Raw genomic sequence first — 21932 nt, forward strand, 5'->3', positions numbered from 1 at the left:
ACAGCATAAAATAAGTCCCTCAATGTCAAAATTCTGACCAATGAGTGAGACGCCTGTGTGTCGTGGAAAGCGCATGCTTGCTTCCGTGAACATGCCCATAGAACTTGGGAAAAGGAAACTTTAGAGGCGCAGCACACATGAATCATAACTAACTAGCTAAATACATTTATAGAATAGCGACATAAAATAAAAGGTATGTTTTTCACTGCCACAGCGAATCGACGTGCCTTTTCAAGACCGCATGCAATAATTTCAAATGTGGAAATGTTTGCCGTAACGCGCCAACTACTACTAGTAGCTAGCTGACTTTGCTAGCTAATAATGATTCAATGCACCACTAGCTAGCCACTTTCTGTAAGCAGGCGTCGAGTGTCACACGTTTATAAACAGTTTTAGCTAGCTATAAATTTAACAAACGTATTTTTGCACCCATTGAATGGCATTCATTGAGCAGTGCTCTATAGCTTCATATATTGTTTAGCTAGCAGCAGTTGCTACCATAGAAATCCTCATTGTTTTGTTGGTGGCCCAGCCACCTACAGTCGTGTGCACATCTTGCTTTAATAGGGCCCTGAGTTTTTCCAGGCCAGGATAAACCCAGAGCCCTGACCCTTGCTTTATCTCATAGCATGTGGCTTCATTTTATTATCTAAACCAGCACCATGGGTTTTATGCTGTCTAAATCTATGGACCAGAACTTCAAGAAGCAGCAGGAGTTCATGCTGCACAACGCACGGCTCCAGGTGAGATGCTTATACATAGCCTACCAAAGATTCCAATGAATTTCCCCATGTGAGAGGGTGGGATAATACACTTGTACAGATTATACACAGGAGTCTGAATCATCTCTACTGACATGCCGGTCATACGTACCAGTAAAAATGTTAACATTACAATTATGGTCATTATTCAGAGAATATTTACATTATCTACGATGTTAAGTCATCCTATGTATGTTTTCTACTTCTGGGAGGCAGTGCCGCCGCACATAGCAGTAAATGCAGCCCAAAAATAGCCTATGAAGTTACACGTGTTGTAAATAAGAATTTGTTCTTAACGGACTTTCGTATGTAAATAAAGGTAATTTAAAAATGTACTTGTCAATTAGACCAGTGGTTCCCAAAATGGGGGCTTGGGTGTCTCCCCCTACCCCTCCCTCATGAAGTTTGAGAACCCCTGAATTAGACTACCTCACTATATCTCACCAGTTGGAAGCCAAGGAGATGATTTTAGTTACCGTTATGTAGGCGGATGAATTGAGAAACATTTGATATGCATGGGACCTATAAGAAGTGTGGTTCCAGGGCTTTTCAAAATAAGGTAATTATATAAAATGTCTGATTACATTCCCATGACCTCAACAGTAGACTTACCTGAAATGGGGATATAGCAGTTTATAATCTATTTAATGTTTGATGTGTTAAGTTAGTTGATTTGACATCATAGGCTACTCAACCAATTTTACCACTGATTGCCCGCTATTGCAGTGGTTCTCAAACCTCTCCTCGGGGTCCCCAGAAGATTCACAATTTTGTTGTAGCCCTGAACTAGCTCACCTGATTCACTTACACACTACCCAAACGCTGCAAAATACATTTACACATGCATATTATTCAATCATTTCACCCACACTGCTCTCGTGTGCCAATGAGCGTCTGCATTGCCAAGCAACTAGAAGTCCATCGCGATGCAAGTCCTGCCTTTCCCATCTTCTCATTGGCTTTTAGAAGCATATACCCACGTGGGTGATTGAAAGATGAACTGAGGTTGTGGTAATACACCTTGTTAGGAAAGTTGGATGCCAATGGCCATAAAGTCCAAAGAAGAAAAAGCCTAGGAAGGAGAGAGAATTAGCTAGCAACTGCAAGCTAGCTAGCTAAATTGCCATAAATGTTTAATGCTTTTTGACCTGTCCCCAAATTAATATAATTGGTTCAGAGTTTGTTTTGATATTTCAACTTGCGTGTCGTGATCGCGTTTGGTGTGGGGGGGACAAAATCGATATGCGTCCAGTTTGGGCATGGTGTTAGTCAAGGGCTTGATGTTTAGTTGACAAGTTGAATCAGCTGTGCTAGCTTTAAAATTGATCAAATGCATGGAACAGGTGCGGGTCCCTAGGAGAAGTTTGAGAACCACTGCCTTATTGATGTTAGAAAAGTGTAAATGGCTCAAAGTGCTTACACCCCTGGTCTGTTATGTCTTCACGAATGCAAAAGCCATTACAAAGATTCATATATAAACCTATACAATTTGTGGACATTATATATTTCTGTATCTTGGAGGGAAGGTATAGACGTTTCAGGTGTGCCTGCCTACCCAGTGGGTAAAACTGGGCAAAACTGGTTGAAATTATGTCATTACAACGGTTGTAATGGCATCTTCTCAACCAGTTTTGCCAGGTTTCTGGTTGTAAAGATGTATTTTAAACGAGTTTTGCCCACTGAGTAGCACACATTTTATTTGTGCTCAGTAGTTTCCCCTAGATTCTAGAATATCACAGCAACCGCAGTCTCTAAGATGAATTGAGGTGCTTCCATCCTCTCGGGGCTAGTTTAAGCAGGTTGTAAAACAACGATTTTATTGCAATCGTAAGAGGTGGCTTTTTGCAACAAGTTAAAGCTTTTTCCCTCCATTTTGTGGAAGAATACATTTAGCATGTTTACCTATGAGGCAAACCGCACCTGTGATCATTGTTTGTAGCAGAAGTGCCCATAGGTGGTGAAACTTATTAACGCCAGACATCATTGTTGTAAAAATACATACTGTAAAACGCCATTGTGTCTTATGCAATTTTTTTTTTTTTTGCATTCTTAGAGTTAATGTGAGGACACAATCACCTAGAAATAGAACATTACTGTACTGTAGCCATCTCCTTGTCGATGTAAATTACTATCTGACACTTGGTAATGAATGGAATCGACCTGGCAATTTTAAAAGGATAGCTGGTGTATCTAGCACATGTCTTCTCCCTCTCTCCTGCATTAAGATGTCAAACCTACGTCACTGCTCATTGTAGTGGAATCTCAAAAACGTTTTATGTTATTGTCTATGATTTGATTATTAAATGGTCAGTTTTTATGGTGTGTCGTGCATGATTGAAGGCTATGACATTTTTATTCATCATTATCAAAATATGGGAAAAATAGCCCTCAAATTATAGGGGTGTGTGTGTGGCCTGATGTTATGAGGAAGGTGGAACAGCATTGAATCTAGATGATTATTGCTCTTAATTTAGTATTTGAAGACAGTCATTCACACCCCCCACTGTCTGGTCTTTCACAAAGCACAAATTGTTTCCCTGCGTATGATATGTGAGATGTTAACCTTATCACCATCAAAAAGTTTTATCTCCTAACTAGGCTCAACACACTAAAAATACAAGTTGCTTTAGAAACTTGTCTTGATTATTTGAGATGGTCTCTATTGTTTGCGTTTGGTTTAATGCTCAGTCAAGAACATCCCTCCACACGGCCTTTAGGAAATGTCAGTGAACTTCCTCCACAGATTAATAACCACTTTGTCACCTCCATACTCCTCCTCCCTCGACTTCCCCACGCCTCCTGGCTTCCCGATCCCTAACCCCCTATCTGACTATTCAGAACAGATTATATTTGAGCATGACTTTGTGTCAAAGCTTGAGTTGGTAAAGGTTCTTCATAGGCCTATGTCTTGGCTGCAGTCAATCACCACCTTCCGGAGACACCTGAAACCCCACCTCTTTAAGGAATACCTAGGATAGGATAAGTAATCCTTCTCACCCCCCCCCCTTTAAGATTTAGATGCACTATTGTAAAGTGACTGTTCCACTGGATGTCATAAGGTGAATGCACCAATTTGTAAGTCGCTCTGGATAAGAGCGTCTGCTAAATGACTTAAATGTAAATGTAATAGCCCCATGCAATCAAAGTCCTACAAAACATTGGCCTAATGCCTTACTCAGACATCAATGTGGTATACACAAGAAGAAATCTTTCCTATCTGCCCAAATGCACTGGTGACCCCCTTTTGCACTCTGAGGTATATAAACAGTTAAATGGGCCCACTACTTACGTGGACCTAATTAAAAATACACACTGCTGGAAATAAGCCTTTAAAATACACTATACTTTATCTTAACTGTACATCTTTCCTCTGTGGTGTTTCCATTTTTTAGTGGGGAGGGGGGTTCTGCTTTCTTAGCCATCTCCAGTTTGATGACGCAACGTTGTTGGTGGCAAAACATGCTGAAATCGATGTCTGGTGGCCATACAATCTAAAGTGTCAAGCCCATTTAAATTACTGCAGATGACAATTCCCCACCTGCCTGATTTTAATTTTAATTTATCTTTATTTAATTAGGCAAGTCAGTTAAGAACAAATTCTTATTTTCAATGACTGCCTAGGAACAGTGGGTTAACTGCCTGTTCAGGGGCAGAACGACAGATTTGTACCTTGTCAGCTCGGGGATTCGAACTTGCAACCTTTCGGTTACTAGTCCAACGCTCTAACCCTGCCGCCCCTGATGGTTAAATCCTGGAAAAATGTCCTACCTGGCCCCATTCCATCATGGACACCTAGTCATCCCCCTCATTTCTAATTGCCGTATCACTCACCTCTCCACCAGATAGCTGATGTGTGGTGAGCGTTCTGGCACAAAAATGGTCGCCGGGCAGCACATTGGTGGTGGATTAGGTGAGTTTCAACCTAATGTAAAGCGCTAGGAGTACCTCAGTTGGTAGAAAAGCGCTATATAAATCCAATCAACTATTTATTATTAGGATACCATTTGGGACACCTTCAGTGAAAGGCCTGGTTGGAGGAGGTGATCTATTCGGGCTGGAACTACCAACGAGCTCCAGCCTTCTCACGTCACAACACCTCCATCTCCCTCCATGCTCTATTCAGCAGCACTCTGTTAATGGCGTTAATGATACTTGGGCAATCAGGCAGACATGATACTTCCAGCTTCTTGAGGACACAATGGCTTTCATTATTGATTGGTCATGTAACTTCTTCACAATGGGTTGTGTGACTCTAAAATCAATTGAGTAATGATTAATGAGTCTTAAATTGAGCCAATCAGTCTCACTCTACCTCGTCATTCACATCACCACATGAGAAAGAGTGGACGAAACATCTGTTTGCAGAAATGTAAAGCTTTATGTTTTTATGAAAGTCCATTTGAAATCTTGGAATCTAACAATTGTCTGGACTAGATTAAGCCTTGTCCTACACTAAAAATAACTTTCAATGGTGATCGCCGTTGAGCTTGTTTTTTTGAACCATTCCTAAATGTTCAGACGATGTCAGTGATATTTTTTTTGTCATTATATGTCCTTTACCATGTTGTCTTAGTGCTCTGTCAATTCTGGCCCACTTACCGTTCCAATATTCAATGTTGCCACAAATGACCAAAATATATATAAATTGTCATAAATCATCATCGCATGACATACTATAATTGATGTCCTTTTTACAGTGGGGTCCGAAATTGACACCCTTGATAGAAATGAGCAAAACTGTATAACATAAAAATTCTAATACAAGCTTTATTGTATGCTCAAATGTTTTACAATTATATATTATTATCAGAGAAAAAGATTTTGTTAAAGTAATATATAATGTATAACCCCTGTTTTCAATGCATTTCAATTCCTCATCACGCGAGGATAACGGGACAGCCTTTTTCTAAAATGTTTTATGACATGGGAGTCATTCCACCTCAAAAAGCACAAGAGGATTTTGACACCCACCATTTGATTGTTCTGAAATTGTTTCTGTAGTTAGAAACAGATAAGATTAGCATTCCTGAAATATTATTTGATCTTTGAGAAAATAAGCTAATAGACTCCACCCAAATTGTCCATTTGTAATTTATAGGATTCATATCATCTTCAATAAATATAGTACCTAACATCCGATTTGGACCATAATTCTTCCTAACAATGAGTAAGACATGAGGAATCCAATAACATTTTAAAAAGCCACCCACTGATCCCCCCCACACCCCACCCCAACAACCAATATACAGTATCAGTTCTCTGTCTGACAAGTAGTATGGAGCTGCTGCTTGGAGTATTGCTTCAACCTTTTGTAATGTATTCCCTGTGAATCTGGTGATGTTTTTTTTTTCACTGTTCAGAGAAATTAGCCATTGCATTTGATTTCATTATTTACCATACATTTGTGTGAAAGTACCAAGTTTTGCCCTCTAGATGCTGCTGTTCCTGATATTTCTTTCAATTTTGCTGGTCTCTTGTGTTTTAAATAGATCACAACATTTTAATTAACCAATAGCTTTTGTTAATGGTGAAAATAAATTGTGCTGTCAACCTCACAATTCAAGCTAGTCCTCCATGATAGCAATTCAGTTTTCACTATAATTTGCCTCCAGGAAACAGACCCTCGTGTGTGTGTGTGTGTGTGGTTTATTCCCTTTTAAAAAAAGTTATGGATTGCCTCCCGAGTGGCGCAGCGGTCTAATGCATTGCATCACAGTGTTGCAGCATCACTACAGCCTGGGGTTAGGGGAGGGTTTGGCTGGGAGGGCTTTACTTGGCTCATCGTGCTCTAGCGACTCCTTGTGTCATGCCGGTGCGCCTGCAGGCTGACTTCGGTCGTCAGTTGAGCGGTGTTTTCTCCGACACATTGGTGCGGCTGGATTCTGGGTTAAGCGAGAGGGTTTTAAGAAGCACGGCTTGGCGGGTCAGGTTTTGGAGGACGCATAACTCAACCTTCGCCTCTCCCAAGCCCATTGGGGAGTTGCAGCAATGAGACGATTGTGTAATCATGAAATTGGGGATAAAAAGGGGGTATAAAATAAAACATGACCAGATTCACAGGATATACATGACCAAGGATGAAGGAGCAATATTCAAAACCACATTTATACTACTTGTCAAACAGAGAACTGAGACTGTGTACTGGTTGTTGTGGTGTGAATGGCTTTTGACCATTTTATTGGATACTCATTGTTAGGAAGAATGATGATCCAAATCGAATGTTAAGAACTATACTTATTAAAAATCATATGAATTAAAATGGCCAATTTCGGTGTAATTCAATTAGCTTAATTTAGAGATCAAATACAATTTCAATAAAATGTTTCAGGAATGCTAATCTTATCTGTTTCTAACTACAGACCCTATCTGAGACTGTTGGTGTCATGGCTTGTTGAAATGAGATGGAACTACCCATGGAGAACACATTGGGAGGGATCTTTATTCTTAGCAACCAGACATGCTTTGGGCTGTAATTTTGGTTTCTGCTGCTGGAAAACTTCATTTTACATCATAATGCAGCCAGTTTTGCCTGCTCAGTTCTGCTGCTTAACAAACTGATTTCTTACTGAGTGTAATGTCATAATGATGTCATTGCAACCAGTTTTTCCCACTCTTAGCTCTGACAAAGTGTGTTTCTGACCTTCCTGCCCGACCCCAGATGGAGAGACAGATCCTGATGCAGAATCAGATGAGAGAGAGACAGATGGCCATGCAGATAGCCTGGTCCAGGGAGTTTCTCAAATACTACGGCACCTTCTTCAGCCTGGCCACACTAGGCCTCACCATCGGGTGGGTTCTCCATAGTGTTAACTAGGCCAGTAGGCCTACAACATGTTTGTTCACATTAAGTCTGTTCTTCAATTGTTATAGATAGGACATGGATGAGGCCATTTCGATTCATAAATATTTGTATTAAGCTGGCACTTTATTTTAACTGTACTGTACGTCAGTGTCACACTATTGGCATAAGTATGACATGACAAATGATATCTTGACTTATTACTTATGTCATTATGACGCTGTTATGATGTACAGTTCAAATGAAGTGTTAACAGATGGTTTGATTCTCAGAAACGTACAACGGCACACTGCTGCTGCCACAGCTTGCAGACCTGAGTGGCTGCATTTCCTACATGTTAGGTGTGAGAGGCTCACTGATCTAAAGGGTCAGGGGGTAACTGAATGATGTGAAGTGCAGTGGCCTTTAAAGCAACAACACTGTTTTATTTACAGCAGTGTCAAGGCTGTGTTGTATGCAGTTCATGACCTGTTATTCACATGCAGGTTGATGTAGATGGTAGATATGTTCTTTGTCAAAACACACAAGTCATATACAATGCCGCCCATCATGTTGTGTAAAGCAATATAATTTGTTTTCGAGCATATCATTGATTGTTCTAAGTATTTGTTGATTTGTCTTTGGCCATCATCAACATAAAAGGCATTGCACCGTCAATCCGACGTCTGCAGTGGCCGTACAGCATTTACTGCAGAAGTCAGTGCATTCATTCATTCTTGCGCTTCACAGAGCAGAGCTGTTGTCAAGGAAGTGAGTTTGTATGTATGCAGGCTTTAAGCCTTGGCCAGTGTTGATAATGTCAGCTAAACTGTGTGCCCCATCGTTGAACAACCAGTGGTTTGAGAAAATGGTGGCGATAGATGGGGAAGCCATACTTCTAGCCCCTAGGCAACTTTGCAGTATTTGTTTTTTTAATGTATTATTTCTTACATTATTAGCCCAGATTTTGTTTTTGTGTTATAAAGGTGCTCTATAACACAGCACCTCTATAACATGACGGTAACTCGCCAGCATCCCGAATCAGATCCTTTGTTCGTATCTCCCAGGGCAATTTAACTGATTCCAGAGGTTGACCCAAAACACCGCCGGCGGAGAAGAGGTATTAGGAGTGGACTTCCAGTCCGACTCGGGAGATGCACACATCATCCACCGCTTCCGAGTATATTACGCTCTAATAGTCTCTGGATAATAAAGTTGACGAGCTCAGGGCGAGGATTTCTTTCTAGACATCAGGGATTGTAACATACTCTGTTTCACAGAAACATGGCTCTCTCAGGATGTACTGTCTGAGTCAGTACAGCCAGCTGGGTTCTCAGTTAATCGTGCAGACAGGAATAAATATCTCTCTGGAAAGAAGGGCGGGGGTGTATGTTTCATGATTAACTACTCAGTGTTATTGTGATAACATACCGTAAGTCATGTCCTTTTGTTCACCCAACCTACTGTAGAATACCTCAATCAAATGCTGACAGCCGTGTATATTCCCCCTCAAGCCGATACAACGATGACCTTCGAACTTCACGCAAACTGGAAACCACAAATTCTGAGGCTGCATTTATTGTAACTGGGGAAAGCAAACAAAGCAAATTTGAGGAAAATGCTACCGAAGTTCTATCAACACATTGACTGTAGTACTTGCGCTGCTAAAACATTGGACCACTGCTACTCCATCTTCCGGGATGCCTACAAGGCACTCCCCCCGGAAAATCTGATTACGATTCCATTTTGCTCCTCCCTTCCTTATAGGCATAAACTCAAACCGGAAGTGCCTGTGCTAAGGACTGTTCAACACTGGTCTGACCAATCGGAATCCATGCTTGATGATTGTTTTGATCACGCGGACTGAGAAATGTTCCGGGTAGCCTCCGAGAATAATATTGATGAATACACTGATACGGTGACTGATATCATCAGGAAGTGTATAGGAGATGTTGTACCCACTGTGACTATTAAAACCTAACCGAATCAATAAACTGTGGAAAGATGGCAGCATTCGAGCAAAACAAAGCGTGAACCACCGCATTTAACCATGGCAAGGTGACTGGGAATATGGCCGAATACAAACAGTAGTTATTCCCCTCCGTAAGGCAATCAAAACAGGCAAAATGTCAGTGTGGAGTCGCAATTTAACAGCTCAGACACGAGACGTAATGTGGCAGAGTCTACAGACAATCATAGACTACGAAGGGAAAACCAGCCACACCACGGACACTGACGTCTTGCTTCCAGACAAGCTAAACACCTTCACCTGCTTTGAGGATAACAGAATGCCACCGACATGGCCCGCTGCCAAGGACTGTGGGCTCTCTTTCTCCGTGGCTGACGTGAGTGGGACATTTAAGTTTGTTAACCCTCGCAAGGCTGCCGGCCCAGACGGCATCCCTAGCCGGTTCCTCAGAGCATGCGCAGACCAGCTAGCTGGAGTGTTTACGGACATTATCTCTCACTATCCTAGTCTGCTGTCCCCAAATGCTTCACTTTTGTCATCATGAAGTGCTGTTTAGCGTATCTATCGTCAGCTATGCTAGTGATGACAGTGATAATGATCAAAATATACAGTTGGAGTCATTAACTCGTTTTTCAACAACTCCACAAATTTCTTGTTCACAAACTATAGCTTTGGCAAGTCGGTTTGGACATCTACTTTATGCATGACACAAGTTATTTTTCCAACAATTGTTTAGAGATTATTTCACTGTATCACAATTCCAGTGGGTCAGAAGTTTACATGCACTAAGTTGACTGTGCCTTTTAAACAGCTTGGAAAATGATGTCATGGCTTTATACGCTAAGTGACATAATTTGAGTCAATTGGAAGTGTACCTGTAGATGTATTTCAAGGCCTACCTTCAAACTCAGTGCCTCTTTGCTTGACATAATGGGAAAATCAAAAGACATCTGTCAATAGACCTCCACAAGTCTGGTTCGTCTTTGGGAGCAATTTCCAAGCGCCTGAAGGTACCACATTCATATGTACGAACAATAGTTCGCAAGTATAAACTCCATGGGACCACTCAGCCATCATACCACTCAGGAAGGAGACGTGTTCTTTCTCCTATAAATGAACGTACTTTGGTGCGAAAAGTGCAAATCAATCCCAGAACAACAGCGAAGGACCTTGTGAAGATAATGGAGGAAACGGGTACAAAAGTATATATCCACAGTAAAATGAGTCCTATATCGACGCTCAGCAAGGAAGAAGCCACTGCTCCAAAACCGCTATGAAAAAGCCAGACTACGGTTTGCAACTGCATATGGGGACAAAGATCGTACTTTTTGGAGAAATGTCCTCTGGTCTGATGAAACAAAAATTGAACTGTTGGCCACAATGACCATCGTTATGTTTGGAGGAAAAAGGGGAGGCTTGCAAGCCGAAGAACACCATCCCAACCGTGAAACATGGGGGTGGCAGCATCATGTTGTGGGGGTGCTTTGCTGCAGGAGGGTCTGGTGCAGGAAACAAAATGGATAGCATCTTGAGAAGGAAAATTATGTGGATATATTGAAGCAACATCTCAAGACATCAGTCAGGAAGTTATTAAAGCTTGGTTCTATGGTGTGATATAAAAGGTTGCTTATTCTACATGAACCTGTTACATTTGAAAGTTATCAAAAAAACACAGTTTAGAATATCTAGGTCAGTTCAGCAATTGCATTCTTCTCGTATTACTCTGTAGGCTACTGACCAATTCAAAGTTTTCTCCTGCATCTCACCATACATCTAGCCTGTAGTTATTGAACTCAACCCGCAGGAGGTATATTTGTTTTGATTGAGTGGGGGGAAACAGCTGCGGGCAAGGTTCTGACAGATAGGTGTCTTGGTGGTGGAAAGGACACACCCACATCAAACCACACCCCTAAGCCAACTCACGTTTGGCTTCTGTCATGGCCTGCCAGCATTTCTTGAGGAGCAAGCCAAAAAAACGTAGCCCAGCTGGTGCAGTTCACTTTTAATTGTTAGTTTCTCTCTGTGACAGTCTAATGTTCCACTATCTCCCACTCTTGCAGTGCCATTAAGAAGAAGAAGCCTGTTCTCTTTGCCCCTGTCGTGCCTCTCAGTTTTGTCCTGGCCTATCAGATGGACATGGCGTATGGAACGCTAATCTACCGAATGAGGGGTAAGTACTTCTCCCTCTAGCATGTGCACAGACAGCTGACCCAAAACATATTTTGAAAACTCCTGTTTTATTTTCATTGTCCTTTCACCGTGGATGCGTAACCAGGTCAATGCAGTACAGCTCAGCTCGGTAATGTGAAAGTGGTATTTTAGCTCACAATCACCTAAATTTCAGGATAAAAAAATCACCTTGAGAAGAAAAAGACAGATCTTGCTTTGATTTGTGTGACTTCTCTCTGTCAAACTTCAAACATTCCGGGACATTGTTTATTGGGTTCCATGCTCATTAGGTATGGAGAAAGCCATTTGGATACCCTGGGCTGCTTTTAAAGTCACTTCCGAAAGCTTCACTGCTTCACAAAAATACTTGGGTTTGGTTTTCTTTCAGCCAACCAGAAACCTTCCAAGGCATATCCACCCTCAGATAAATTGAAAGATACATTAAATGTGGGAAAACTAAATTCTTGCTGTAGTCAGTTACTACAGTATAGAGTAGATGTGATTTCAACAATACCCACAGCAGACCACCACAGTTTTGATATCAGTATCTTGGATGAAAGCAATAACCTAATTTCTGTGATCTGAAAAGAAAATGAACAATAAAGTATTCTTTGCTTGCTTGATGTCACTTCCTGCCTGTGTGGGTCCCCAGGAGAGGCGGAGAGCATCATGGTCTCAGAACACGACCGATTGGACCTTCCACACGGTGTGCCCAACTTCGAGAGCATTGAGAAGGCAAGAAGAGCCAAGACCGCCCTCGGCTCCCTCTTTGAGAAATGACACTGTCATGATGGGTGTGTTGTCCAGTGTCACACCCCTCTGATCTCCACCCCTGGAAGTGAGTGAGTGATGCTCCTCGGTCCCCAAGATCAACGTTCATCAGGTCTTCACATGCTATCGAAATGATCGGAAACTCTGTAAATACTAGTACCTAGTTAGATATTTTAGCGTTTCTGATCATTCCGATAGCGCATGAATGCGAAATTACACAGCCAGCCATGCACATAGGACACTTATTGGGCTGACCTAGGAATGACTGTTGTGATCAATATTATATAATAATCAAAATCTGCCTTGTTTTAGAATGATCTACACCAGTGGTGTTCAGATATATAATTAATGGAAAATGGGTTTGTTTCATTTTAGCCTTAGAATTTGTGGCCACATTAAAATGGACTTCAAATGCCTAAGATGAATGCTAAGCAATCACTACTCAGCCCTGCACCACTGTCAAAAGTTTGTAAACGTATAAAAAAAATGAATTGCCATTGTAAAAGAAGTCAACTGCTGATGATACTACGAATAAAATATGATTGTCTGTACGCAGGACATTTACATTACATTTAAGTCATTTAGCAGACGCTCTTATCCAGAGGATATTTCTCATGACAAAGTTTACTTTCTGGAATAGAAAAAAATCATATCAATTTCCACTATCACAGTGCCGGTCATCATTTACTGCAGATGAAGATTCGATTGGAAGCAGTCTCGAGTGTATAGCTCTGAGCTTTATCCAAACACCAAATCTGAACAGTGACATTTCACTGTAATTCTGCTACATGAAAGGATTTATACCCAGAATACGTATGTAAAAAACAAACATGAATTCATTATTTATTATGTATCTAAAGAGTCTGGAATCCTTTTCTACACATTCTTTGTGTGTGAGAGAGAGCATGCACACACGGCTAGGGAAGTAGGGGTTCTGAGCGTGTTGCAGCACCCCCTGATGAATCCGAATTTCAAGTTGTGGGGGGGATATATATATATATATATATTTATTTATTTTCTTACAAAAGTAGTGCACTAGGACTTTACTAATCCTGTATGAGAGTACCAAAAAATGTAAGCACCCCCACCCCTAAACATCTTCCAGGGCCACTCTTGCAAGCCTGTGTGCAATTGTTGGGGGTTGTTAATCAAGCGGAGGTGGATGGAGTGTAGAGTAATATGACTCACACCCAGGATGGTAATGGTGTGGGGTTAGTGACTATAAAAGATGGACCAGTAGCAAACAGACCACAAGAAGCATCACGGGATAGTGAGGTACCTAATGACATCCTATTGAAGTCTACATTGACAAGAGAACTCACTGAACAGCATAGCATCTCAGAACACACCTGCACCAGGACCACACACACTGTAGTGTAACTTTAGTTAATCTCTCTCACAAGGAAACCAGCTCTAAACTGAAAATGTTACCAAAGCTTTCCTTTGTCATCCTTGTGTGTGTTGGTACTTTGTTAATGTGTACAAGCACTCAAAGCCTATCGCGAGACAATGGGATGAAACTGTGCGGCAGAGAGTTCATAAGAGCCGTTATCTTCACGTGCGGCGGGTCCCGTTGGAAACGGTCCTTAGATGAAGACTTGGGTAAGTAGTTACATCTTTAAGGTTATTCATGCAAACACTTGTCGATGATGTTGAACTGGTCAAACTTGTACTTTTCTCCGCAGCTGCAGTAAGACGTATTGTGTAAATCTCATGTGACTTGGGCACCGCATTAAATCGTTTTGGTAGGCCTACACAAGTCTTATTTTCGATTTTAAAAGATACTACAAGCTATGGTCTAAAAATCCACATTTGCAGTCTAGGTTTTTGAAAGAAAGGCGCATCTATTCAATCAAGATTTTGGTACATTTTGTCAATTCTGTCTCAGATAACGATGGAGAGACGTTTCAGCGTGATAGTGATAGTAGCCTATTTCAGAACCACCCACAGTTTATTGGTTGGAGAATTAGAAAATAGTGATCGCTGCTTTTTCCTCTGTAGAAATATGGTACCCTGTTGGACTGATTACTGAGAAGTATACTAATTGAAACGCAATCAACATTATTTTGTCATTTCTTATGTAAAAGTTGTTAAAAGCGCTTTCAATTATTAGTACGGTGGACCTGCAATGTACTCTGCACGGTTTCTGACCGTGATAGCTGTCCGTGCAGTAACCTCTGATTTTTACTGAAATTAAAAAAAGAACCCAGCATTTTGTGGGATTTTCACTATCATTGTATGCATTCACATGAGTCTGCATTAAAGTGTAGATTAAAATAAATACATAATGAGTGTCTCACTAGTCTCGTTTATACCTGGCTCTAAAATACTCTTGTTCTCTTGTCTCTTGTTCACATTCTGATTGTGCCCATATTTGTCCACAGGCAAATAGACAATCAAAATATTAATTGTGAACTGATTTTGATCAGATCTTTCTGACCAACTCCGGAGGTAGCCAAGACGCATCTTTTTTTGATATTCTCGAAGTATAAACAAATCCTGACAACAAAAGCATAGCCTATAAATTTGGCCAATTTCACGGTTGTCCCGCCCTCAATAAAATACATCACACCGCCAGTCGAGGTATTAAGTATGGACAACGACAGGTTACCTCTACAAATACTTCAGAATTAAGATCATGTTATTCAATAGAAACCAAGTGCCTTCTGGCACTGTGGTCGGATGCCATAGTCCAATCGGAATTAGATAACACGTATAGAAATAAAGACTTTTACGAAGATATCGTTCCGAATACACGAAAAAGGGTTAACATGTCCTACGCCAGCGCAACATCAAATATTTGAAAACATATTAAAGAAAGGTCAATGACTGTAATTAGCAGGAGTGGGAATGGGATAACCCAGAGCCCATTTTTATTTGGAGCTGGTTGCAGTATTGTGGCCATCCCGTGATCCCACCGTTCATTCTGGACAGCGCTGTGGATGATCAAGATAATGAAATGCTGACCGTTTTAATTAACATTTTTGTATTGTGGGCTTGTATTCGAACCGCATCTCGGAAATGCAGCTTTGCATCGTGGTTGAAATGTAAAAATGTATGTTCCCGCTTTAGCGGAAACTGCATTCGCAGTAGACTACTTATATAGGTTCATTCTGAAATTACCTTTACATTTATAGGCTATAGCGGAATCTTGTAACGCTTCATCGTTACAGATTGAACAGAGCCCTAATTCATGTTGCTATTATCAGATATTTAAAAAAGTGGTATTTATACTGAACGAAAATATAAACGCAACATGCAAACAAATCACGATTTGATTGAGTTTTTCTTAGTATCAGTCAACTGAAATAAATTACTTAGGCCCTAATCTATGTATTTCACATGACTGGGCAGGGGCCCACACAAAAGGGCTTTATCACAGACAGAAATGTTCATCGGCTCTCCGAGTGGCTGGTCTCAGGTGAAGAAGCCAGATGTGGTTGTCCTGGGCTGGCGTGGTTACACATGGTCTAGTGATTGTGAGGCCGGTTGAATGTACTGCCAAATTCTCTAAAACGACATTGGAGGCGGCTTATGGTAGAGAAATGAACATAAAATTATCTTGCAACAGCTCCAGTGGACATTCCTGCAGTCAGCATGCCAATTGCACTCCCTCAAAACTTGAGACATCTGTGGCATTGTGTTGTGTGGCATTTTATTGACCCCAGCACAAAATGCACCTGTGTAATGATCATGCTGTTTAATCAGCTTCTTGATATGCCACACCTGTCAAGTGGATGGATTATCTTGGCAGAGGAGAAACGCTCATTAAACAGGGATGTAATCAAATTTATGTGCAAAATTTGAGAGAAATAATTTTGTGCATATGGAAAATTTCTGTGATCTTTTATTTCAGCTCATGAAACATGGGACTAACACTACACATTGTCTTTGTCCAGTATATAATAGTGGCTTGTCTATGGAAATTGTATAAACATCCACTCTGGCTCTAAAGGTAGCCTACAGGTGGAAAATTAGGCCTACAATATATACACGATACACAAAAATATGTGGCCACCCCTTCAAATTAGTTGCCCCAGTCAAATAGGTACTGTTGTTATCGTAAAGTAGAAATGTCTAGGAGCAACAACGGTTCAGACGTGAATTGGTAGGCCACACAAGCTCACAGAACAGGACCGCCGAGAGCTGCAGTGCGTAAAAATGGTCTTTCCTCAGTTGCAACACTCATTACCAATTTCCAAACGGCCTTTGCAAGAAATGTCAGTACAATAACTGTTAGTCGGGAGCATCATGAAATGGCTTGCCATGATGGCTGAGCAGCCGCACACAAGCATAAGATCACCATGCGCAATGCAAGCGTCGGCTGGAGTGGTGTGAAGCTCGCCACTATTGGACTCTGGAGCAGTGGAAATGCTTCTCTGGATTGATGAAGCGTGATGTGATTCATCATCTGGCAGTCCGATTGGACGAATCTGGGTTTGGTAGATGCCAGGAAAACAATACCTGCCCCAATGCAACTGTAAAGTTTGGTGTAGGAGGAAAAATGGTCTGGGGCTGTTTTTTCATGGTTCGGGCCAGGCCCCTTAGTTCCAGCAAAGAGAAATCTTAATGCTACAACATATGATGACAGTCTAGACGATTCTGTGCTTCCAACTGTGTGGCAACAGTTTGGAGAAGGCCCTTTCCTGTTTCAGCATGACAATGGCCCCGTCCATACAGAAATGCTTTGTTGAGACCGTTGTGGAAGAACTTGACTGGCCTGCACAGAGCCCTGACCTCAACCCCATTGAACACTTTTGGGATGAATTGGAACACCGACTGCGAGGCAGGCCTAAACGCCCAACATCAGTGCCTGACCTCACTAATGTTCTTGTGGCTGAATGGAAGCAAATGTTCCAACATTGAGTGGAAAGCTTTCCCAGAATAGTGGAGGCTGTTATCGCAGGGGGGAGTGCAACTCTATATTAATGCCCAACGAGCAGGTGTTCACATACCTTTGGTCATGTAATGTACCTTGCCATACACTTGTCAGGCACTGCGCTCTTCTACTGCGACTCCATCATCGTCCATCACATCATCCCCAACACATTTGTAGTAGGCCTATATCAGTCTATCAACACTCGATGAGTGAAAGTGACTGTTTCGGAATTATCACTGATCAATTATTTGGAAGGAACCAAAGTCATTCTCCCAGCATGTTACATTTCTATTCCTTTGGTAGAACTGTTTAGGTCTAGTGTAGGCTAAGGCAAAATCTTTATTGAATTCTGTTCTATTATATTCTGTGAATCTGAGCATTTTCCAGACTAATAGCTAGCAATAAAGTGCAGAAGATGTCTAGACTGATTCGTAAAGGCGCATAGCTTTCTGTAAGCATGAGCGAGGCCACTTCCGCAATTACAAATAATTTGGAATAAAAAAAAAGTGCATGAGCTGACGAGGTTATCGGGACAGTGTCAAGCCCAGTATAAAATTGTTGGGTAACAAAAGTAGGCCGTAATTATGTGAGTATAACTATTGAGTATAAAAGTATGCTTTTTTCCCCCTGTTGATTTACACAGCTTGTGTCATAAGGGAAGGTCCAAGGCAGGCTCGATTAGTTTGCATACAGGGAGGGATGAGGGAATCTGGTCACAATGAAGAGGCAGTCGGCAGAAAGGAGACATTTTAAATAAAACCTTCTTATAGAAGCAACAATACTTGATCAGATGGTTATCAGCTCATCTTGATTGGATGATGACTCACCCCTACTGACTGCCCCCCCCTATGCTCTGACCTCTTCCAGATCTCTTCCATGTCAGAGAGGGCGAGGACAGTAGACTCAACTGGCCTCATGGTCTGGACCAGGCCACAGTAGCAGACCACCCTCTCCAGCTCTCCTCATCCCCCACCTCCCTGGCTGAACTCCTCTCACTCCTGGGTGGAGTGGGAGACCATAGGGGGTCCGCGGCCAACCTCGACCCCAGTGAAGAGCTCCAGAATCATGCATCGGTGTTGGGAGGAGTCGGGGGAGCCAGAGAGCTGGCCAGGAGCCCAAGCATCAATTGGCAACGCCGCAACAGGCGAAAGAGCAACTTTTCCTTGGGCGTAGCTGGCATGTGCTGCAACCAGGGTTGCACTAAGAATGACATTGGGCGTCTGTGCTGAGACTGGGGCAGCTGAGACAGCTGGGGCACCAGGATGGTGGAGGTAGAGCTGCCCGAGCCTGGGTTTATCTGACCAAACACCTCTCTGTGTTATTTGAGTGTGGGTGAATGGTTAGCTGTTTTCTTTTCAGTGTTTGACTAGGTCCTCGGGACCCCAAGGAGTGCACGTTTGGGTTTTACCCTAGCACTGCACAGCTAATTCAAATAATCATCAAGCTTGGATCATTCAAATCAGCTGTGGGGTCCCGAGGACCAGGTTTGGGAAATGCTGGGTTAGCTGTTTAAATGGCTTTGTACGCTTTTCTGTATAATGTGCAAGGCAAATAGTTTGCAATTGCAGTTTGCATGCGTTATTGTTTCAAATGTTGGTTTCATCATTAAATTAATTACTGAAGCAAGAGCACTTATGCACTTTCCTGAGAAATACAATTGTTTGAATGACTTAAAATGCATCCCCATCAAGTTTACCCCATTGATATTTACATTTACATTTAAGTCATTTAGCAGACGCTCTTATCCAGAGCAAGTGTATGTAAATGTACAACTCATTGAACATCAATATAAAGTCTATTTTGGAAATCACATCTTGTCCACGTCAATGTCTCATCCACTAAATGGAAAAGCAAAAAATGTCCTCGCTATATAATAACACATTTGTATTTATTAGGTTCATCAAAAATAAATGTCATGTCTGCATTCGACCTGGGGTAAAACCACATTATGGTTAGCCATTACTCAATGTTTACTGACACCATGGTAACAGTCAGGCAATAAGGAAAAACAAGCTCTTATTTTCCCTTAGCTTCTCTCCCCCCACTACTCTCTTGGTTTACCACGGAAACAATAACAGTTAGCACAACTAGCTGCAGGTCTGGGCCACCAGCTAAGTCAGCCATGAGGACAGGAGGATCCACCAGACGTAATGACTACCATACCTCCACAGAACATTACACTTACCACCACAACCAAGGTGTACCCGAGAGGGATTTCACACAGCTAGTTTTAACAGGGACTCACTGGTTTGAGGATCCTACCCCCATTTTAGCCTCAACACATCACCACAGTTTTCTCCGTGGGAGACCATTCCTTGATTGTAGAACTACTACACCTGAGTAAATGACAAGTCACCAGTCAGAGCCTTAAATAGATAAAAGTTTCTCTGTGTGTGCGAATACATTTAAAATTTTTAGAGCATCTTAAATTTGAAAGAACAAGTAGTTGAATTTTGGAATGTATTTAAAAAAATATATATTTGGAAAGATTTGCATGTATTTACAACGACTTAAAATACATATCATTGGAAGCATATGAAAGACAGTGTTTTCAAATAAATATTATAATTATTTGGTGTGCATTTGAAAATAGTTGTGAATGTAGTTAAGTTTAGTTTGAAATCGAAGCTATGCAGGTCTCATTTGACTTATTAAATCGCAATATGAAGCCCATACTTTACATTGGTGTCTCATGAGAGGGACAAGATGCCATGTTATGTTTTAAAAACAATTTCTAAAAGCTCGTTGGACACGGAGCAGCAAAGTATTTGAAAAGGGGTTCAAATAGCGTTCCAGGAAAGTTTTGAATAAGTAATCGTTTTGTTCTGTGTATTTAGAAAATACTCAAACTACATACGAAAAAAGTCATTGAAATAACAGACACTCAAACACATGTATATATGAACCCAGGTCTGATGTGCACGTGTGTGTATGTGCAAATTGTCATGTGTATAAGTGACCTTTTTTGAGGGCTTGACGGTGTGGATGGAGATGAAAGAGCCACTGTCATCCTCTTGAATACCCTTTAATACTGTACGACTGCTTTGATATAAAATAGCTGATATTTTACAATCAATTTAGCCTAAGCATTATAACTCAAATGCAGCACCAGCACACTTACTTTCAACTCGCAAACAGGTAAACACTCGTATAAAACAATTAAATAAATACATGTTAAAACCCTTTCCTCGCCATGATCATAGATTATCACTTTTTTTAAATGAAAAATAACAAATATGTTCACTCAAAACACTTTAACCTTCGAAGTTTTGACATTGACATCATCTATGACAGTCAGCACGGCTGCCATAACAACCTACAATAAAAAAGGAAGACAGACGACCTAAATATACTGACAGACAAAACAGTCTCGTCCACGTTCTTATACGGCAGAAGTGCATATTCATATTCCAATGGGAGGTCAGCAGGCGAGATGATGGCACATTAACACAATGTGGATTACCGTGACAAAGAGAAAAGGGGTTTGACATAATCCAATGAGTCGAGGGAGGCAGGCAGATGGAACAGTCTTAACGTCTTTACTAAATGCACATCTTCCGCATTGCTATCCTTGACGTGTTTCTGTGCTTGCCATTAGCATCAGCATTAACAACAGCTGAGTGTGTTCTGCCTGTGCTGGAGTCTGAGGCCAGAGCCCAAAATAAGTCATAATAGGTACGGAGAAAACACGACAGCATAGGAACAGCATGTGGTCATTTCCCTTCCCCAAATCAGTGGAAAAAAGGGGCTAGGATCGCACACAAAGACAGACTTCAATATTGTCTTTTTGTGATTTCTCCCAGAATGCCATTGGTAATCCTCCCCGTTTGCTCCTCCTATCTGCTCCAGAAGACTGTTGGCTCAAGTGACTCCATTGTCGTAGTCTTTTGAGAGTTAAGGCGTCGTCAGGGTTGTATTGATTAGGGCACACCGTAGCAAAACATTTTACAATGGACAAGATGATCATGTGGGCTGGGCCAGGTCACCACCAGTAGAGCCCTCCAGGAAGGGTTCCTCAGCCCTCTTCACTGTCCCGGAACGTGTCCACACTCTGGGCTAACTTCTTGAAGGTGGGCCGCAGACCTGGGTCACCATTCCAGCACTCTGTCATCATGTTGTGGATCTGAGGAGTAAAATAGATTACATTTGACAATTTAAAACGCAATACAAGCACACAAGTGGATAATGCACTTAAAATCATTGAGGATGACACACAAAAGTCCTCTTTAATAAATGGTTCAAAAAAGTTAACATTGTAGGTACAAGCTACACAGTAGACCTAGCCAGAATAGGCAGAATTGGGTTACACATACAGTATAACATAACAAAACAAAAAAGGACAGGACGACATTGTCATTGCCACAGAGCAGGACTCCCTCAGTAGATCAGCGATCTCTGGCTCCTAAACGGAGTTAGATGATGGTGATGTCAGTTGATGCCATAGAAATATAATGATGCAATTGGCTTGCTGGCCCTGATGTCGTCCACAGCTCAGCCTCTCTGTAGCCTGGACTTCGTATTCCACCACAACTAACGTGTAGCACCCACTTGGGTGCTGCTACAGCGCAGAAAAAAGCCCGCAACACATCAATCCAGAGCAGCAAG

General features: G+C 41.6%; 3 protein-coding genes across 3 annotated transcripts in view; 2 read left to right on the forward strand and 1 right to left on the reverse strand.

The window, feature by feature from the left end:
• Positions 1–50: 50 nt before the first annotated feature.
• Positions 51–12999, forward strand: plgrkt (plasminogen receptor, C-terminal lysine transmembrane protein). The gene is made up of 5 exons (XM_046369490.1): positions 51–193; positions 659–743; positions 7420–7550; positions 11569–11678; positions 12330–12999. Exons 2-5 carry the CDS (start codon positions 663–665, stop codon positions 12455–12457), a joined length of 450 nt encoding a protein of 149 aa, XP_046225446.1. The 5' UTR covers positions 51–193; positions 659–662; the 3' UTR covers positions 12458–12999.
• A 133-nt stretch (positions 13000–13132) lies between these two features.
• LOC124048567 (relaxin-3-like) lies at positions 13133–18955 on the forward strand. The gene is made up of 2 exons (XM_046369489.1): positions 13133–14050; positions 18195–18955. Exons 1-2 carry the CDS (start codon positions 13873–13875, stop codon positions 18554–18556), a joined length of 540 nt encoding a protein of 179 aa, XP_046225445.1. The 5' UTR covers positions 13133–13872; the 3' UTR covers positions 18557–18955.
• A 1383-nt stretch (positions 18956–20338) lies between these two features.
• LOC124048569 (tyrosine-protein kinase JAK2-like) overlaps positions 20339–21932 on the reverse strand; it is a 6721-nt gene continuing 5127 nt past the window's right edge. The window contains 1 exon segment of the mRNA XM_046369491.1: positions 20339–21450. Coding sequence (XP_046225447.1) covers positions 21343–21450 — 108 coding nt within the window. The 3' untranslated portion in view covers positions 20339–21342.

Source organism: Oncorhynchus gorbuscha, linkage group LG11, assembly GCF_021184085.1.
Source record: "Oncorhynchus gorbuscha isolate QuinsamMale2020 ecotype Even-year linkage group LG11, OgorEven_v1.0, whole genome shotgun sequence".
Lineage (NCBI taxonomy): Eukaryota > Metazoa > Chordata > Actinopteri > Salmoniformes > Salmonidae > Oncorhynchus > Oncorhynchus gorbuscha.